The sequence below is a fragment of the Lepidochelys kempii genome, chromosome 2, assembly GCF_965140265.1.
Source record: "Lepidochelys kempii isolate rLepKem1 chromosome 2, rLepKem1.hap2, whole genome shotgun sequence".
Classification (NCBI taxonomy): domain Eukaryota; kingdom Metazoa; phylum Chordata; order Testudines; family Cheloniidae; genus Lepidochelys; species Lepidochelys kempii.
In genome coordinates this window covers 249,119,307-249,136,372 of record NC_133257.1, presented here as the reverse complement: position 1 = coordinate 249,136,372, position 17,066 = coordinate 249,119,307, and the positions used below count along the sequence as shown (strand labels likewise).

Below are 17,066 nucleotides of genomic sequence, written 5' to 3'. Positions count from 1 at the left end.
GTTTTTTTTTAGTTTTATGGTGTTTTATGCCATTTTGCATTTGCAAAAAACACGAGGCTCTAAATATGTGGCTCCAGGCATTATTTACCACAGACTATTCAAACCCTGCCCAGAAGGCAGAACTATTGATCTCCTCATTGGCTTTTTCTATGGTACCCATTACAGCATTTCTTCACAAACATTAATATTCTATTTTCACACTATCCCTCTGAAATGAGAGGGTAGGATCATCCACATTTTATAGATGGGGAACTGAAGCAAAGAGAGATTAAGGTCAGAAGTACCCACTAATTTTCTGTGCCCAATTTGAGAAACCTAGGACTTGATTTTTTGAAAATATGTAGCATAATACAGCAATTATGTTCCAAGCATGACTTCAGTTGAAGTCAATGGGAGCTCTGAGTGCTCAGTACTTCTGCAAGTGATACCCCGGGGTCTCAAGACAGGCACCCAGAAAATGAGGAACACAATTAATGGCCATCTCTGAAAAATGACTTCCTATCATCATGTATGAACTCTGTGGCAGAAGCATGAATAGAACCCAATTCTCCAGCATTCATCAGCTGCTCCAACCGTGAGACCAACTTTCTCTTTCTGAAATATCCTGCCTCATTCACTACACACCCTCCATCTTCTATAACAAATGAGGCAGGAGTCCTACAGACAACAGTCTGTTTTACTACACAACTTGATTGATCTGGTGGGAAAAAAATATGTGAACATGTAATTAAGAACCGATATAATGCACAGCCAGGCTTAATTCTGGCATTTCCTAACCCCAGAGTGCTTGACTTAATAATGTTCTTTTAATATTTCTTTAATAAGGCTAGGAAGTTGCACACAAAAAACCTAAAACCACCCAAACACATTCTATCATGTGCCAACATATTAACACCTACATAGGTCATTAGAGGGCTGGAACCTTTAAATCCATGGCCCAGACCTCTTCCAGTTGAGCTGATAAGCAACAGAGCAATAGTAGGTTGTCATCCTCTATGTGGACTAACAACAGAATAGGAATGAGACACTTTGCCAGTACGCTTCACAGATATATATTGATGGCAGAGGAATGGTGAGGCTTGGAATCTTGGGTTCCATTCTAGGATCTGGAGAAGAGTGTCCTCTAGTGGGCACAAACTTTTCTCCATTCTCCTACAACCTGTCCCTATAGATCTTCCCCACTCCTAGCTCAACATCCCAGTCCATTTACCTCCCCTAGCCAGTCTAAGTGTCCATTCCTCAGGCTTCTCATACAAGTCCCAGTTTCCTTGCCCAGCAAATCCTACTTCCCTAATCCCAGTCTCCCCCATTCTCAGTTCCCTACCCAGCCAGTTCCCCCCTACTCCTAGTTCTTCATACAATCTGTCTCCCTCACAATTTCCAGTAACTTCCTTCCCTATCTGCTCATGGGCCCAGTCTCCCTCCCCAGGCTCCTTATCCAATCTCAGTGTCCCATCCGAGCTCCTCATCAAATCTGTCTCCTCATTCCCCATCCCTCCCCGTTCTGGCTACAAGTCCCCTCCTCCTCTCCACACTGCCTGGCCATCAGTGGGGGGTGAAGAGGAGTGTCATTCAGAACACAGATCAGACAGGCTCCCAATTCCAGTGGATCTGGCACAGCCTGGAGCAACCAGAAACTGCAATTGCAGGGGAAGTCCTGCTCAACCAGTTGTAGTTCTGGGCTGCAGCACATTCTTAATAGGCAACCTTAACAACAGGCAGTGCTATGAGCCCCTCCTATAATAAATGTAATAAAATGAACAATTCATACTCTAATAGCAATAACCATGTCAGCACAGACACGTGTACTACAGGATATTGGTGCATTTTTAGGATGGCTGAATCTCATGCCTCTTGGAAAACCTAAAGTATGTGCCAATGCATGACCACTGTGGATTTTCATATTAGAAACTAAAATAATACAGCCTCATTCCCAGAAATTGCTGCTCTTGGCCCAAGATACATGTTGACATGAAATTTGCAATTTGCTGCCTTTTCAAATCTCAAAATCTTATTAAAATTTAAAATATGAAGAAAAGCATTTTGATAGATGAGATTTGCAAGCAAGTCTAGAATCATGTCCTCTGAGACTAGCATTAGAGTAATGAGACATGCACAAACTTCCAAGACACCAGCACTAAGCATTAATATCATAGTAATCAGTTTCTGTCAGATGGGTAAGATTTGCATTGAGGCTTAACTTGCAGTACAAGCACAAGCATTAGTATCACAGTGATCTTTCTGCCACTCCATGTTAGCTCTGCTGAAAGAAGAACTATTAGGAAATCCTGCTTTGGCATCAGTATTTTAGCTAGAGCCAGGCTTAAACTTTTTCAGAGTGGGATCTCTCTCAGAGGTGACCACCTCCTCTATTTGGAACACTGCAGCCTCACTGTAACCACTATTGAACTGCTTTTAACTTTTCTTTAAAAAAGGATAATTTTATTTAATCTCCCCATCCCATCTCTTCCATTTCTCTCTCTCCTCCATGTTCCCTTACACATTATTCTCCGTGACTTGTTTCCCTTCTTCTCTGATCTCATGGACATTCTTTCTCCAGTAGTGGCCCTGCCCCATAAGCAGCTTCTGTTTTTTCTTCTCCTGCCCGTTCTGGTCCCAGAGGGCTGATTCCGTATCCTCTTTTTCTTAAGTAGCTACTGGCCCAACAGAAAATGGCAAGAGCTGAAACTCTTCTGGTTATTAAAGAAGGAACTGAGAGGTACCAATCAAGAACACACTAAAGTTACTAAGAATCTAAGAGGAAAAGATTAACTTGTTATATGGAAAGTTTGATCCTCATTTGAGATAACAAAAATTCTGATGCAGTAATCTCCTGATGTGGCAATATTTCCTAGTGATGCCCCCATTTCCATTGAAACAATCATGGAGAGGCAGGAAGATTACAGGACACTAGACTTAGGGTCATGGTACTTAACAAGAATCTAGACAATCATAACATTAACTTAATTTTCAAATATATAGCAGGAAATGCTTAAATACCACTATCCAGGATTTTACATCTCAAACCTTTAATGGGACATATATGACCAATAAAACAATTTCCTGTAAGTTTCTGCAAATTATTGGTTAAGTATTCTAATAACAGATTGACTGCGGTATTGATAAATATACATCTTTCAGAATAAATTGTCTTGTTCTGTTTACATCTCCTGTGTGCAGCCTACCAAGTCCTATTTATCTTACCTTAGCAGCCCTGACAGCCTTAATTTTCAGCAGCATATCAACAAAAGCCACTCGCACTTTCTCAGAATTGTCATGGAGACTGTATTTTACTGTTGGCAGGAGCTGTTCCAATAATGGGTGGCTTAGTTTGTTGTCCAAAATTATAGGCAGACACTGCAACAGAAATATCACACTGAATAAAAAAATAAAATAAAAAAAACAGCAGACATACAAAAACTATACTAAAATTTTTAAACTTAAGGCTAAACATAGTAGCAGATGTTTCATTTACGTATTTTTTTCTATAATTACCTTTTAAAAGAAAATGCTAAAGAGCAACTCAAAATCTCTTAATTCCTTTCATTTCAGATGAAGTGGTTTTACCTTTTAAGATCTTCTGACCTGAGGCAGTGTTTTTGTCCATCTCTTGTACTTGAGGAGTACATGTTTATGCCCAGGAAGTGAGTGTTTCTGACACTTCTGACATTTGTTAGATGGAGTTGATCAATCAATCCTGGTTTACTGAACAACTATCTGGGGAACAGCCTTCCCCAACACACAGACAGTAATATATGCATCCAACCATGGGAAGACTGACAGTGGGGTACAAAACACAGCACTTAAACCTGTCTTTTTTTTTCCAGGTCTCGCTCTCTGGGTCACACATGATGCCTTGGAACTGAGCTGGAAACATTTTCTACACAGTTGTGTAATTAAGTATACATCTTTAGTTATTTACAATTATCTGAACAAGAAAGTCTAATCAAAATACCAAACCAAGAGCATGGAAAGGAGGTCTTTCCACCCTCAGGTAGCCAGAAAGAGAGGAATTGAGGTGGTCAGGGATCACATAGCTACTCAAACTCAGCTCTAAATGTTTGGTTCCACAAGGGGTTGTTTGTTCATTCCCAGAAGGCATTTTTTCTAGAAGGTTTGCAAAACTTAAATACAGGAAGTACATCACAAGGGAAATTATGCAAAGATCAACTCAAAGAAGAATCAAAAGGTTTTATAAAAAGCACGCCTTCTACTGAAGTTGACCCTTAACCCACACCACATGCTTCAAGGAAAACTTAAAAGTTTACTATCAATACAAGTTTTTAAAGTCTGCTTATTAAACTTACCTTAAAAACAGAACAGCGAACATCAGCTGAAGTTACATCAAAAGCCAGATCTCCAATTAGTTTTTTTAAAAGCTCAGCAAGGATGGTGGCAGGAATCATGTCCCAGTATTTGGATGTTATTTTACTAACACCAAGTACCCCTGTAGAGCGGACCAATGGGTGAGGATCTTCTAAAAGACTCTATAAACAAAGAAGAAGAGAAACAAATTTCATGTATGCATCGTCATGCTTTCCGTTCATATTTAAAAGAAGAAACAAAAATCATCGCTATTAGCATTTAACCAAACCATATAAGATGTGATATTATGAAATATTTCCATATCTGGAATATTCTCCAAATGAGTGTTTATTGCTATTATTAAACAACTTTTGGTTAGAAAACAAAATTAAGATAAAAATATTGGGAACGATTTTCAAAAACATCACCCTAAAGTTAGGCTCTTAGAGTAGAATTTTCAAAAGTTATTGAAAGTCAATGAGACTTGTGCATGAAAGTCACTTAAACACTTGAAAATCTCACTCCTGAGGTTTGCCTTTATGCACCTAATTATCAAGTCTCACTGTTCACTGTTTGTGAGGCAATGACCTTAAAACCTGGAATTTCCAGGAATCTTCAGTGATCAAATATTTATTCTTGTGAATACAATAAATTTCCCCAGACAGAATAAAACACTGCTTTAGGAATAAACTGGCTTGCCCTCATCTTTCCAATTCATTATTTTAACTCTTATCTCCCCCATACTTCTGTTTAGATACTCCATCATAGGAGCTGCAGATACTTAAGATTAGGAATTAATTGCAGATTTTCAGCTGTTGCAGCACAAAAGTCAAGTAATCAAGTATAGAGCCCTCCTTACCCATTGTATCCTGAGTAAATGAATGAAAGTTAAAGCCAGTATCATCTGGCTTTCCTAAGCACTCTCTCAGGTTTTTGAACCATACTTGTAGCTCAATTAATGTAAACTCAGACCCCCACTTCATTAGTATTTAGGCCCCTTTCCAAAACATTGCTATTCCACCAGAAATCAGAGCGTGCACAAGATTAAAGGAATTTAATTGCATATTTCTGCACTCTTTCCTGTGGGTAACATTCTCAATCCCCTTACTCCATTGATTGCAGTACATGTATTTCAAATGGTCTTACTGCCAAGTAAATTTTGGCAAATGTTTAACTTAACATTTTGTTTTCACATTTTGTCTTCATGAAAACTTACGAAAAGTTCTTCAAACTGTTTCTGAATTTCATTATCCATAGCCTCATTATTAAAATGGGGATCACGAATAGGAAATGCTTCAACGAACAATAATGCTGCATTTGATCGAACTTCTGAGTTTCTGGCCTATTACAATGGAATAGAAAAGAAATTGTTCATAAAATTGGTACTCTTTATTAAAACTTATTGACAAATATTCTTCAAATCACCCTTATCAGTTTAGTACTTCTAATCAAATAGGAATTCTAATAAAGTAATTGGATTAAACATAACAATTTATAACAACTTCTACATCTCACAGTTCAAAGTTCTGCCCAACCAGTAAATTCTAGGTTAGCTGTAAATTGAGTTCTCAGAGCATACTGGCTTCAAAGATGCAGAGGATTCACACTTGGAGGAGTGCCATCTTGCGTAGGCCTAGAATAGTTAAAGTCAGTTAGCACTGCTACAGACCTTCAAATATGTGCTCTGTGGTAGAGAGGCTGCAGCTATAGAAGGTGGTACTTTGGTCTCAGCCCTTAAATTAGTGCTCAGAATATGGAAATTGAATTCAAGCAAACATACTTGAAGGTTTTATTTTGGGGGGCAGGGAGCGGGGAGAAGGTCATCCTCTGACACTTTTGGTGTTTGTCATTACTTGACAAAAAGTAGAAATTTCATAGGGATTTCTTTAAATTGGTTTGAACATTTTATTTAATCAAACAAACAAACAAACAAAAACTTAAGTATATCATCCACCATATTCTTCAAGCAGTATGTGTATGTAAATAATTAGTAAGTTTAATTTACTCCTTAAATTCAGAAAAGGCAATCTTGTAATAACCTAAAATTAGAATTTACAATAAATAATAAGCATTTTTGCATCAGTACCCCCAATATCGGTCTGAAATTGATGAAAGTAGCCCTGGTCCTAGCAAACACAAGAATCCTCAGTAGCTTTAAAAAGGGAGGATAAAACGGTTACCTACCTTTTGTAACTGTTGTTCTTCATATCCGTTCCATTCTAGGTGTGCGTGCGCCCATGTGTGTAGTCGTTTGAGATTTTTGCCTTCGTGGTATCCATAGGATCAGCTGTGGCGCCCCCTGGAGTGCCGCGCTCATGCATCAGTATATTAGGTGCCACCAGCCCTACACCTTCTCAGTTCCTTCTTCCCAGCAACTCCAACAGAGGGGCAAGAGGCTGGGTAATGGAATGGACATGAGCAACACATCTTGAAGAACAGTTATGAAAGGTAGGTAACCATTTTTTCTTCTTTGAGTGCTTGCTTATGTCGATACCATTCTAGGTGACTCACAAGCAGTGCCCATGGAGGTGGGCTCAGAGTTCACGGTCACACAGCTAGCAGCACTGCTCTACAAAGCCAGCGGCATCATGAGCTTGCTGGGTAAGTGTGCAATGAGATATGAATATGTGGACAGACAACTAGGAAGCAGCCCTATAGATCTCTTGGATTGGTACCTGTGCCAGGAAGACCGCTGATGACGCTTGTGCCCTAGCTGAGTGTGCCGTCACGATTGCCAGCAGAGGCACTTGCGCCAGCTCATAGCAGTAGGGGATGTAGGCAGTGATCCAGGACAAAATCATTTGAGCAGACACAGGGTGACCTTTCATTCTGTCTGCCACTGTAACAAACAACTGCATCAACTTATGGAACGCCTTTGTCCTGTCTATGTAGAAGGCCAGCACCTTCCTGATGTCCAGGGCGTCGAACCTGCATTCTTCATCTGACGTATGAGGCTTTGGGAAGAAGATAGGTAAGTATATGTCCTGGCCCTTTCATTCACAGCAGACACGACCAGTGACACCGATGGAGGGTGCGTGTAGAGGTATTTGAACCCTTTTGCAAGGATCTAATACTTCTTTTCCACCTTGCAACAAGTCGGTGGAATGGAAGAGGGGGTTTGCCACAGCCATTTGGCAATTTTAAGACCCATGGGTGGACAGGCAGCGTGACCCGGGCTGGGGTGGAGGAGGATATAACATTGAAAAGGTCACTGGACTCTTCTGCGACCTCCTCAATTTGTAGGTTAAACTTAGCAGCCACTCTTAAGAAGGGCCTGGTGCTCCTTGAGATTGTTGGGGGGGACTACCAATTTGGGAGGGATCTGCCACCGCTTCATCTGGGACGGCTACACCACTTGTGGAAGAGCAGGTTCCCCCTCTCTCTCCAGGGATGGCTCTTTAGGCGCTGGGGTTTGGTGTGCTGCTCCCGCATCGGATTTTGCACTGCGTTCCAATTCCGGGGCTGGTGGTGCCAGGGCTGGTTGGTCCAAGGTGACCAGGGAAGGCTGGTGAGAACACTGGACCGGCATTACTGGCACGCCCCGCGGGTACCAATATGGCCATTGAGCAGGCCACTGCCCCTGCTGCACATTATCACTGAGGGTGCCACACTGGTCTCACGAGTCGGCAGTGCATCTCCCCTTCTTGGTGAGGGGCTGAACTCCCAGTTCGACTCGGACCACTGCCCTTCTGGTGATCAGGGCGGAGCAGTCGAGGCCTGAGTCTGCCGACTGACTCTGATCAGCAACCGGCAAGGTGAAAGCGAGGAACAGCACCTTCCCAACAAATGGTACCAGGGAAATGGGACTGGTGCCGTGACAAGGAGCGGTCCTGCCCGGGCGGGGATCAACATCTTGGAGACCATCTGGGCGAAGGTGAGCTGGGCTACGGCAATCTCTGATGGGAAGCTCGCCGATACTGGTGGTATAAGGACCAGCGCTTCGACTCCGGTGTCCCATGTCTTGTAGATGGAGAGCGCGTTGAGGACCTGGGCCTTCTAGTCGGTGACCTAGGATACGGTGCCGGAGTCCAAAGCCACAGAGATAGAGATCTGCACCTGTGGTCCAGTGATCAAGGGTGCTCCACCACCCTATGAGGCGGTCCCATGATTGGCTTGCCCTTAGATGTCGGGGTCTTAGCTGAGTCTGCTGCCTGGTTAGGTGCCAGTAGGCCTACTTGCTCTTTAGCCACCGGGGCCACTTCGGGCAACGATGGCCCTGGGAGAGACCATGGTTCCCTACCTCTCCCTGGAGTCGGATCCCTAGTCGGGCTGGGGGGGACCAACCTCCGCGGTAACCCCGTGAAGCACCAGGGTGGGCACATGGCCTGACATTGGTCCTTTGCCCAAAGATCCTTGCCCTTCTGGTGCCAGGAGGCTCTTCTTCTTTTGCCACTTCTTAGGCAAGCCAACTCTACGGATACTGCTAAGGCAAAAGTCTCCGACAACTGTGCATGTAGGCGCACACACACACACCTAGAATGGAATCAACATGAGCAAGCACTCAAAGAAGAAAGCATTTTACTGGGTTGCAAGTAAATGAAGGCTTTTGTTCCACTGACTCACCTGGCAGATGATGCTTTTTTAAAAATACCACTGAAACCTGACTTAAGAAGAGTAGATTGCCTTCACACATTACAATAAGGTTGCAAGGCAACAGTTGCCAAATGCATAGAAGGAGTCAGAAAAACAGTCTGAAAAGTATGCATGTTTTCCTACAAAAACTACTAAAGTGAAAAGTGCCTTAGAAATTCAGATAGGGTCCTGCTATTTGTTGTAGTGATGAAATTATTTGAACTGAGAATTAGGAATAGCATCAGCATTAACGATGCACAAAAGAAAAGGTAATGCTTTTATATAAAAAATTGCACAGCTAATTTATTGCCATGTGTTTATCTAAATCTAAGATGTATTTCATAAAGGAAATATGTTCAGTACTGGTGTATTTTCAAATCACTTGTAATGCATGTATTTCTCAACATTATTGTTTCCAAATTGAACAAAGATTACACTCAAAGTGTTCTGCTGTTTGGTATTAGTGCAACATAACCCCCCTTTCCAAAACCCCACAACTATACAACCTTTAGAAGTGTAAAATGCATATTAATTATTATTTGTATAACTATAGTATCTAGAGGCCCTAGTCATGGGCCAGGACATCATTTGGCTAGGTGCTGTATAAAATAGAAAAAAGTAACTGCTCCTACCCCAGCGAATGGTACTATTTGAGCATAAGAGAGACAATAGATGAGGAGTACAAGAAAATAAATGAGACAATACTGATGAACATGATAGGCAGTTGTCTCAGCACGAGTGACCGAATTGTTGTCACTTTTTTGTGGGCATTATGGAAAAGGAGTTTTAAGGAGGACTTTGAAGGTGGATAATCAATGAGTTTTGCAGATGTTTACAGGAGGAGCAGCATGGGAGAAAGCACGAAGATGCTTGTTTGGAAATTTAACAACTGGGAGATTGAGGTTGGCATCATAGGCTGATCGGAGGTGGAAATCAACTTCTTGATAGCAAATCACAGAGGATAGCAGAGAGTGAATCAGGATAAGGACAGGCCATGAAGTGCATTCAAAGTGAAAACAAGTAGCTTAAGTTTGATGTGATAGAGAAGGGGGAGTCAGCAGAGCAATGCAAAGAAAAGGGTGACACGGTCAAGTGATGAGCTAGCAAAATGATCCTTGCATGCTCACTTAACTAAGGAAGACCTGAACATATTTTTCTGTAATTTACAAAACAAATCACTTTTATATTGTTTCTGTGATACTCACTTCACTTACATCATGGCAAAACTGTTTATGAAGCTATCACTGGTTCCAAGTTAGGTGGTACACAGTAAACAAGGTTAGATTAAAATAATGTACAGGAGGGGTAATATTAAACCAAATTCAGAAAAGAATAAGAAATGTTGCTCAAAAAGAAGTTAAACATCTGGTGAATCAGCACTGAATGCTACTCTCAACGAGGGGCATACTGGCCCCTAAGAGGTCCCTTCCTCCCCATTCCCTACATAGATCTCCTTTGTTTCCTGACATCTTGTGCCAGATGGAGAGGGGGCAGAAACTCAAGTGCCAATGATGTAAAACAAAGGCTGAACACAACATATGTCTCAAAGCCTATGCTGAAGCTGTATTACACAACAAGTGAACCTTTCCTTTCAACTTCCATTGAAGTTTCCAAATCTCACCCCTAGGAACTATCCGGGTAAACTGCTTCTTCATCAATCCTGAGACTACAGCCTGCATCAGAACTATCATCCTACTTCACTGAAAAGATCTTTCACACTCAGGAAGGCTTCCTAAAGAGGAGATAACTTACCTGTAATTGAAAAGGAGTACTTGTGGCACTTGTAATTGGAGATTCTTCAAAATGCATGGTCCCCATCTGTATTCCACTGTGGGTTACACATGTGCACCATGCACCCAGAGTCAGAGAATTTGAAAGCAGTGTCCTTTGGTCTATACATGCACCCAAGCCATGTGCTTCCATCCAAGGCGACAAAAGGTGGGCGAGACCGAACACATCTCAAGTTCATTCTCCATCGTGAAACTGACAGATCTGAAGCAGAGGGGACTGAGGGCAGGAAGTGGCACACAGATAGGGACCACACATTTTGAAGAAACTTCAGTTACAGGTAAGTAGCCTTCTCCTCTTCTTCGAATAATGGTTCCTATTGTATTCCATTGTGGGTGATTGACAAGCAGTACCTACATTGGAGCAGGGTGTGAGGATAAGGATGGAAGGGTCAAGTGGAGAACCACCATGTCAAACAAGGCATCCTAAGTTCCCTCTAAGCTGCATGACCGCCCAGCAGACTATCAAGTACCGCACACTTCAGGTGCCCCTCCGTCCACTGCTGCACTGCTCCTGCTCTCTGCCTTGGAGCTCCTGGGAGCCTCCTGCTTGCGGTGCAGAGCAGGGAGGGAGGGAGAGGGCATTGATGTCAGGGTGTCCCCCTCCCCTGCACCCCATCTCCACAGAGCAGCGGAAGGGGCGGAGAAGAGAATATACACGACAGGGCTCAGGAGTGGGACAGATGGAGCTTGCTGGCAGCTGCTGTTCTGTCTGAACAAGCAGGCTTCAGACTGGTGAGCGCCGATCTACTTAAAAGGGTAGCGTACTTAAAGGGGCAATGCATGTCTCTGTCTCACACACACACACAGTCTTTCACACTCACCTCCAAACACATACCTGTATTATTATGGGGGGAGGGATAGCTCAGTGGTTTGAGCATTGGCCTGCTAAACCCAGGGTTGTGAGTTCAATCCTTGAGGGGGCCATTTAGGGATCTGGGGCAAAAATTGGGGATTGGTCCTGCTTTGAGCAGGGGGTTGGACAAGATGATCTCCTGAGGTCCCTTCCAACTCTGATATTCTATGATTCTATTATTGTTGTTACTTCTTGATACTTCTTTCAAAGTGTGTTATTTTAGTTTTTTGACTGGTCTATGCATTTCATAATTTTTATTTCTCTCACGCTTAAATTTAATTCGAGTAGTGAGTTCTAAAATGCCTAACCTGTCCTGGTTGGAGTAAGTATCCCTATGGTAACTTTTTAAAAATATATAATATATCTAGGTTTTTTGTTTCTACTGGTGGCACACATCTGCACATTACCTCGATATGGTGCACATAACAAAATTAATTCCACACATGGATGGAAAATATTAGAGGGAACATTGGAGGCATCCGCTGCCGAGTCCTGGACCAAGGCATTGTGAACATGTGGACAGAGCTCCACATGGTTGCTCTACATATGTCTATGCGAGGCACATCCTGAAGGGATGTCGTGGTCATTGCTTGAGCTCTAGTAGAGCTAGCCTGTATGCCAGAGTGGGGAGGTAGATTCAACAGCTGATAGAGTTTAATGTAGTCAGAAATCCATTGGGAGATTCTCTGGGTGAAGATGGCCTGTCCCCTGATTCTCAATGTTGTTACAATAAACAGTTTAAGGGACTTCCTGATTATTTTTGTTCTTTTCAGGTAAAAGGCCAGAGCTTGTCAGATGTCGAGGGAATGGAGCCTATGTTCTTCTGCAACTGTGAATGGATTGGTAAACATGAAACCGCTGAGAAAAAAATTCAGGCATAGGTGTAAGGAAACTTTATCCTTATGGAATACTATGAATGGCAGGTCCACCATTATAGCTCCAAGTTCCCAAACCCTTCTCACCGAAGTGATAGCAACAAAGGCGGCGGCCTTCATGGAGAAGAGGGACTGAGAGCAAGATGCCATTCATTCAAAGTGTGTGTGTGGGGGGGGAACTGTTAATACCAAGAGTACCAGATTCAGGTCCTATTGAGGTGCAATCTTTTGCAGGGGTGCAAAGGTTCTTAAGAAGCCTTTCAAAATCCAGCGGTTAGCAGGTATGTAAAAACAGTAACCCTCCAAAGGAGGATGGAATGTGCTGAGCACGAAACCTGATGTCTTGAAAGATAGAATGTAGTCCAGGATTTGGGGAATCTTCACAGCTTCTAGGGGAATCTTTCCTACTCTTAGAGAGAATGTCTTGTAATGCCAAGGAACATGCCTGTTCTATAGTTTATGCCCATCCAAACAGCACACTCTGAGGTGGAGTGGACATGGATTGGGATGCTTGATCTTGCAATTGTATTGGATCAGAAAGATTGGGGAAGTTCAGGATGGTAATCAGTGGACTGGATGACATGTGCAGGAGATTGGGGATCCAGAACTGTCTGGGCCAGAAGGGTGCAATCAGAATGACCGTCGTCTTGTTTCATCAGATTTTGTATATCACACAAGGTAGGAGAGGTAGTGGAAGAAAGAAGTAGTTGAATTGGTCTGACCAGCAGAGAAAAATGGTTACTAAGCTTCTCGTAACTGTTGTTCTTCAAGGTGTGTTGCTCATGTCCATTCCAATTAGGTGTGCGTGTGCCACGTGCAAAGCAGCCGGAAGATTTTTCCCCTAGCAGTACCCATTGGGTCAGCCTGGGCACCCCTTGGGGGTCGCATCTTCATGGTGCTCAATATAGGGCCCTGCCAATCTGCCACCCCCTCAGTTCCTTCTTACTGCCTTTGAGAAGAAAGAAAGAAGTACTGCCAGTAAGGCTAGCTGGAACACCCTTAGATCTTGCCTCAGCAAGCGCATCTTTGCAGTGTCCTGGTATATAGTTGTTTATAGTCAGTGGTTTTAGTAGTTATATTCTAGTTACTAAATATAACTATTTAGTAGTTATATTAATTTGGGCCCCCCACCCCAACACCAGGACATGCCTCGGTCCCTGGGTTTTAAAGCCTGCGAGGACTGTGGCAAGTCTATGCCCAAGAGCGACCCACACACTTCGTGTTTGAAGAGTTTGGCAGAGAGCCATTTGAAGGAGCACTGTAAGATCTGCAAGGGGTTTCACCCCAGAACCCTAAAAGACCAGGACCAGCATCTCAAATTCTCCGATTCCTACAATGGAATACAGTAGGGACCATCACTCAAAGAAGAGCAACCTGGATTTGCCCTCCCTGCATTCACCAATATACAGACTGCCTGCATTCCTGGTGTTCAGTATATGCACTCATCAAGAAGTTCTGGACACCCTAAAAGAGTCTTGATCCAAGACCTATGAATCCGATCCATGTGCCCCCTGGCTTGTGAAAGAGTCATAAGCAACTGATGCCACACACAACTGAAAAAGCCAACAACTCATTCATTCACCTACAAAACAGAAGAGACTATCGTCATGTTTCTCACCATTGAGCTCAAAGAGGTCTCTGTAACATATATTTACAAGCCATCAAAGATACTTTTCAATTTCATCAGACTGCCCACACAACAACCAAGTGTACCATATGAATCATAACTGGTGATTTCACCAGCCATACCACTCAATAAAGCTAGACAGAGAACAGTGACGATGGACGTGACGTGGGCAGTCGCTCATCAGTTAAGCCTGATTCATCACCTGAAGCTACATAGTTCTTTTAACAGTTGCCGGTAGAAACATAGAAAATTAGGGTTGGAAGAAACCTCAGAAGGTCATCTAGTCCGATCCCCTGCTCAAAGCAGGACCAACCTCAACTAAATCATCTCAGCCAGTGCTTTGACAGCCAGGGCTTTGTGTTTATACTCACACGCATAGAAGTGTGAGTATAAACCTGACCTCACCTTTGTTAGCACTTCATTAGCTCTCACACGTAGAAAATTGGTGCTAGACCCAATTTCGAGATAACATCCTCCTCCACTTGGAATTGAGGTACATGCTTCTGCCATTCCTATCTTTACACCGTTCTGATGTCAGTTCAACTTTGAAAGCAAACTGGTCGGCATTCTCCAAAGATCTTGACATAGCTGTCAGACTTATTGAACCAATACTTAAGAACTACATCCACTTTACTGATGTTATGTGTCGCTCTGCTAGGAGAAACCTACCTTGTCAGAGGGAATATAACCCCTGCCTAAAACCCCAGTCAGTTATACTGTAGGAGGCATATAAAAATGCTAAGACCATGTCTTTGCCTATGACAATAGTTGCTAGCAAACATTTGCTGTCAAAAGTCACTCAAGAATGCCTAAAATCCCAGCAGAACTTGATAAAAATAGATGGATATGACCCATAACAGCAAAAAAAACTTGGTCAACCATACATAAGCTCTGACAATAAAAAAAATGAGTGGACATTTCAACATCTCAGCTGATCAGATCACCCACTGAATGCTACTCATTGGGAAGGTTAAGCAGACCACTACCAACTAGTCATTATTCCAGCAAACACCCCTGGATATATCCCACAATCTAGATCTTACAGTGTCTTTCTCCCTGAAGGAATTGGATGCTGACATCAATGCCTGAAAACAGGGAAACCAGCAGGCCAAGATGACGTCTGAAGTGGGCAGATAAAAAATTTCTCCCCACATACACAGAAGTGGCTCTTGAGTATGATCAATACCAGTTTCATCCAGCTCAAACTCCTGAAAATCTGGTAAAAAGCCAAGGCAGTGGCCCTTTTTAACCATCCAACCCAAAAAACTTTCAACCTTTCTCACTCTTGTGTGATATTTTAAAATTGTTTGAACGACTACAGTTACTCTGCCTTACACCAATTATCAAACCCTTTCTTATCAACAAACATAGGCTGGTTTTTGCTGGGATCGGTCCCGTCCTGTACAGCTTCTGAATTTGACAACATATTGAAGATGGACATGAAAGGGGATTAATTATAGGAGCAGTGTTTATTGATCTCTCAGCCACTTATGATAGTCAGTCATCGAGGATTCCTTGCCAAGGTACTAACATTAACAAAGAACCACCACTTCATGAAGCTAATACAGACTATACTGGAGGACTAAAGATTCTTCATGAACTTTTGTGGCAAACGGAGCTGATGGCGATGACAGTAGAATGGCCTCCCACAAAGTATTGTCTTAGCACCTACATTATACAACATCTACACAAACAACCCTGGAAAAAGGTGCTTTATCACCACACACACAGCACAAGGAGTTTGACTTTAATACTCTGGTGAATGCACTTAACCTCGCCAAGTACAGTAAAAGCTTTGTTATCCAGCATGTTGGGAAGGGGGTGTGCTGGTTAATCAAAAATACCGGTTAACTAAGAGTTACACTTACCAATGGAATACCAATTTTCAAAGAATTAGAATATAATAAAATCAATAAAGAATAAAATAGTATACAGGTACTCACCAATCCAGTAGTAGTACTGCACTGCAGAGTGCTTGGTTTCTTGAAGCACTTAGGTGTATACAGGTCAAGTTTTCTATACAGTAGGTTATCTTATGACACTACATATCGTTATGGGCAGTGCATGGCGTACACCCAGATCACTAAATACACTTAAAACTAAAACCATACTGAACATAATGTGATCTTTCTTTGAGGATTCAGAAGGCACTTCAGGATCTTGCAGTGCCTCAGTGTCATCATTATAAACATCAATTCTCATTATAGATGTAAAAGGTGCAGGAGATTGGGCTGAATCTATAATGACCCTATGACAAACCCTGAAAGCTGCTTTTTGAATACATTCCTGATATCAGCTTGCTTATTGTCTCCTACCTCTTTTCCATAGAAGAGTGCAGAATGTGCAATTGCGTCACCTCCTGGTCAGTATACTAGTCCCAGTTACTAGATTGAAGATTTGTATTGGGAGATATCAGAAATACTGGTTAATAGAGCTTTCTAGTTGATAAAGTGCCGAATAACACAGCTTTTACTGTACTATTACTCCTGGGGAATTCTGCGCCACTACACATGCACAGAATTTATGTCACCTGCAGATGGGGAAGCAAAGGGAAGCCACAAGAGCGGTCACGCGACTGTCCCCAGCAGTATGTTTCAGGTGCCCGGGGCAGCCAGCAGAGATTTAAGTTACTGTGAGGCAGGACTGGGGAAGACCCTGCTGGTGGCTCCTACCCTGCATTGGGCTCAGCTGCTAGTTCTGGCTGGACAGGATGCGACTTCCTCTTCCCCCTGCATGGCATCCAGGGCCATCCCCAGGTTTCTCCCCCAGCTGCAGGAAGCTCTGCAAACTCCCCCCCCCACACTGCTTCCTGCACCCATCGTTCCTCAGCTGCAAGGGGAGGGATCCCTGTATAGGGAGCTGCTCCCCCATCTGCCCAACCCCCATGCACCCAGACCCCCTCATACCCAGACCTTCCCGCCAAGCCTCACCCTCCAATATACATTCAGACCCTCCCCTCAATGAGCCCCATTCCCCCTGCACCTGGACTCCCACCCCACCGAGCCCCAACGAGTTACACCTGGATCCCAACCCCACTGAGCCCG

The 17,066-nt window shown here is 43.0% G+C and overlaps 1 protein-coding gene across 4 annotated transcripts in view; it reads right to left on the bottom strand.

Moving 5' to 3' along the window:
• The window catches only part of NCAPG2 (non-SMC condensin II complex subunit G2), a 116,491-nt gene that overhangs the window by 58,128 nt on the left and 41,297 nt on the right, over positions 1-17,066 (bottom strand). For all 4 annotated transcript variants that reach the window (XM_073334541.1, XM_073334542.1, XM_073334543.1 and 1 more), the window contains 3 exons: positions 5,522-5,647; positions 4,308-4,487; positions 3,205-3,357 (listed from right to left, as the gene is read on the bottom strand). In XM_073334541.1, the coding sequence (XP_073190642.1) occupies positions 3,205-3,357; positions 4,308-4,487; positions 5,522-5,647 (459 nt within the window). The remainder of the gene's footprint in view (positions 1-3,204; positions 3,358-4,307; positions 4,488-5,521; positions 5,648-17,066) is intronic.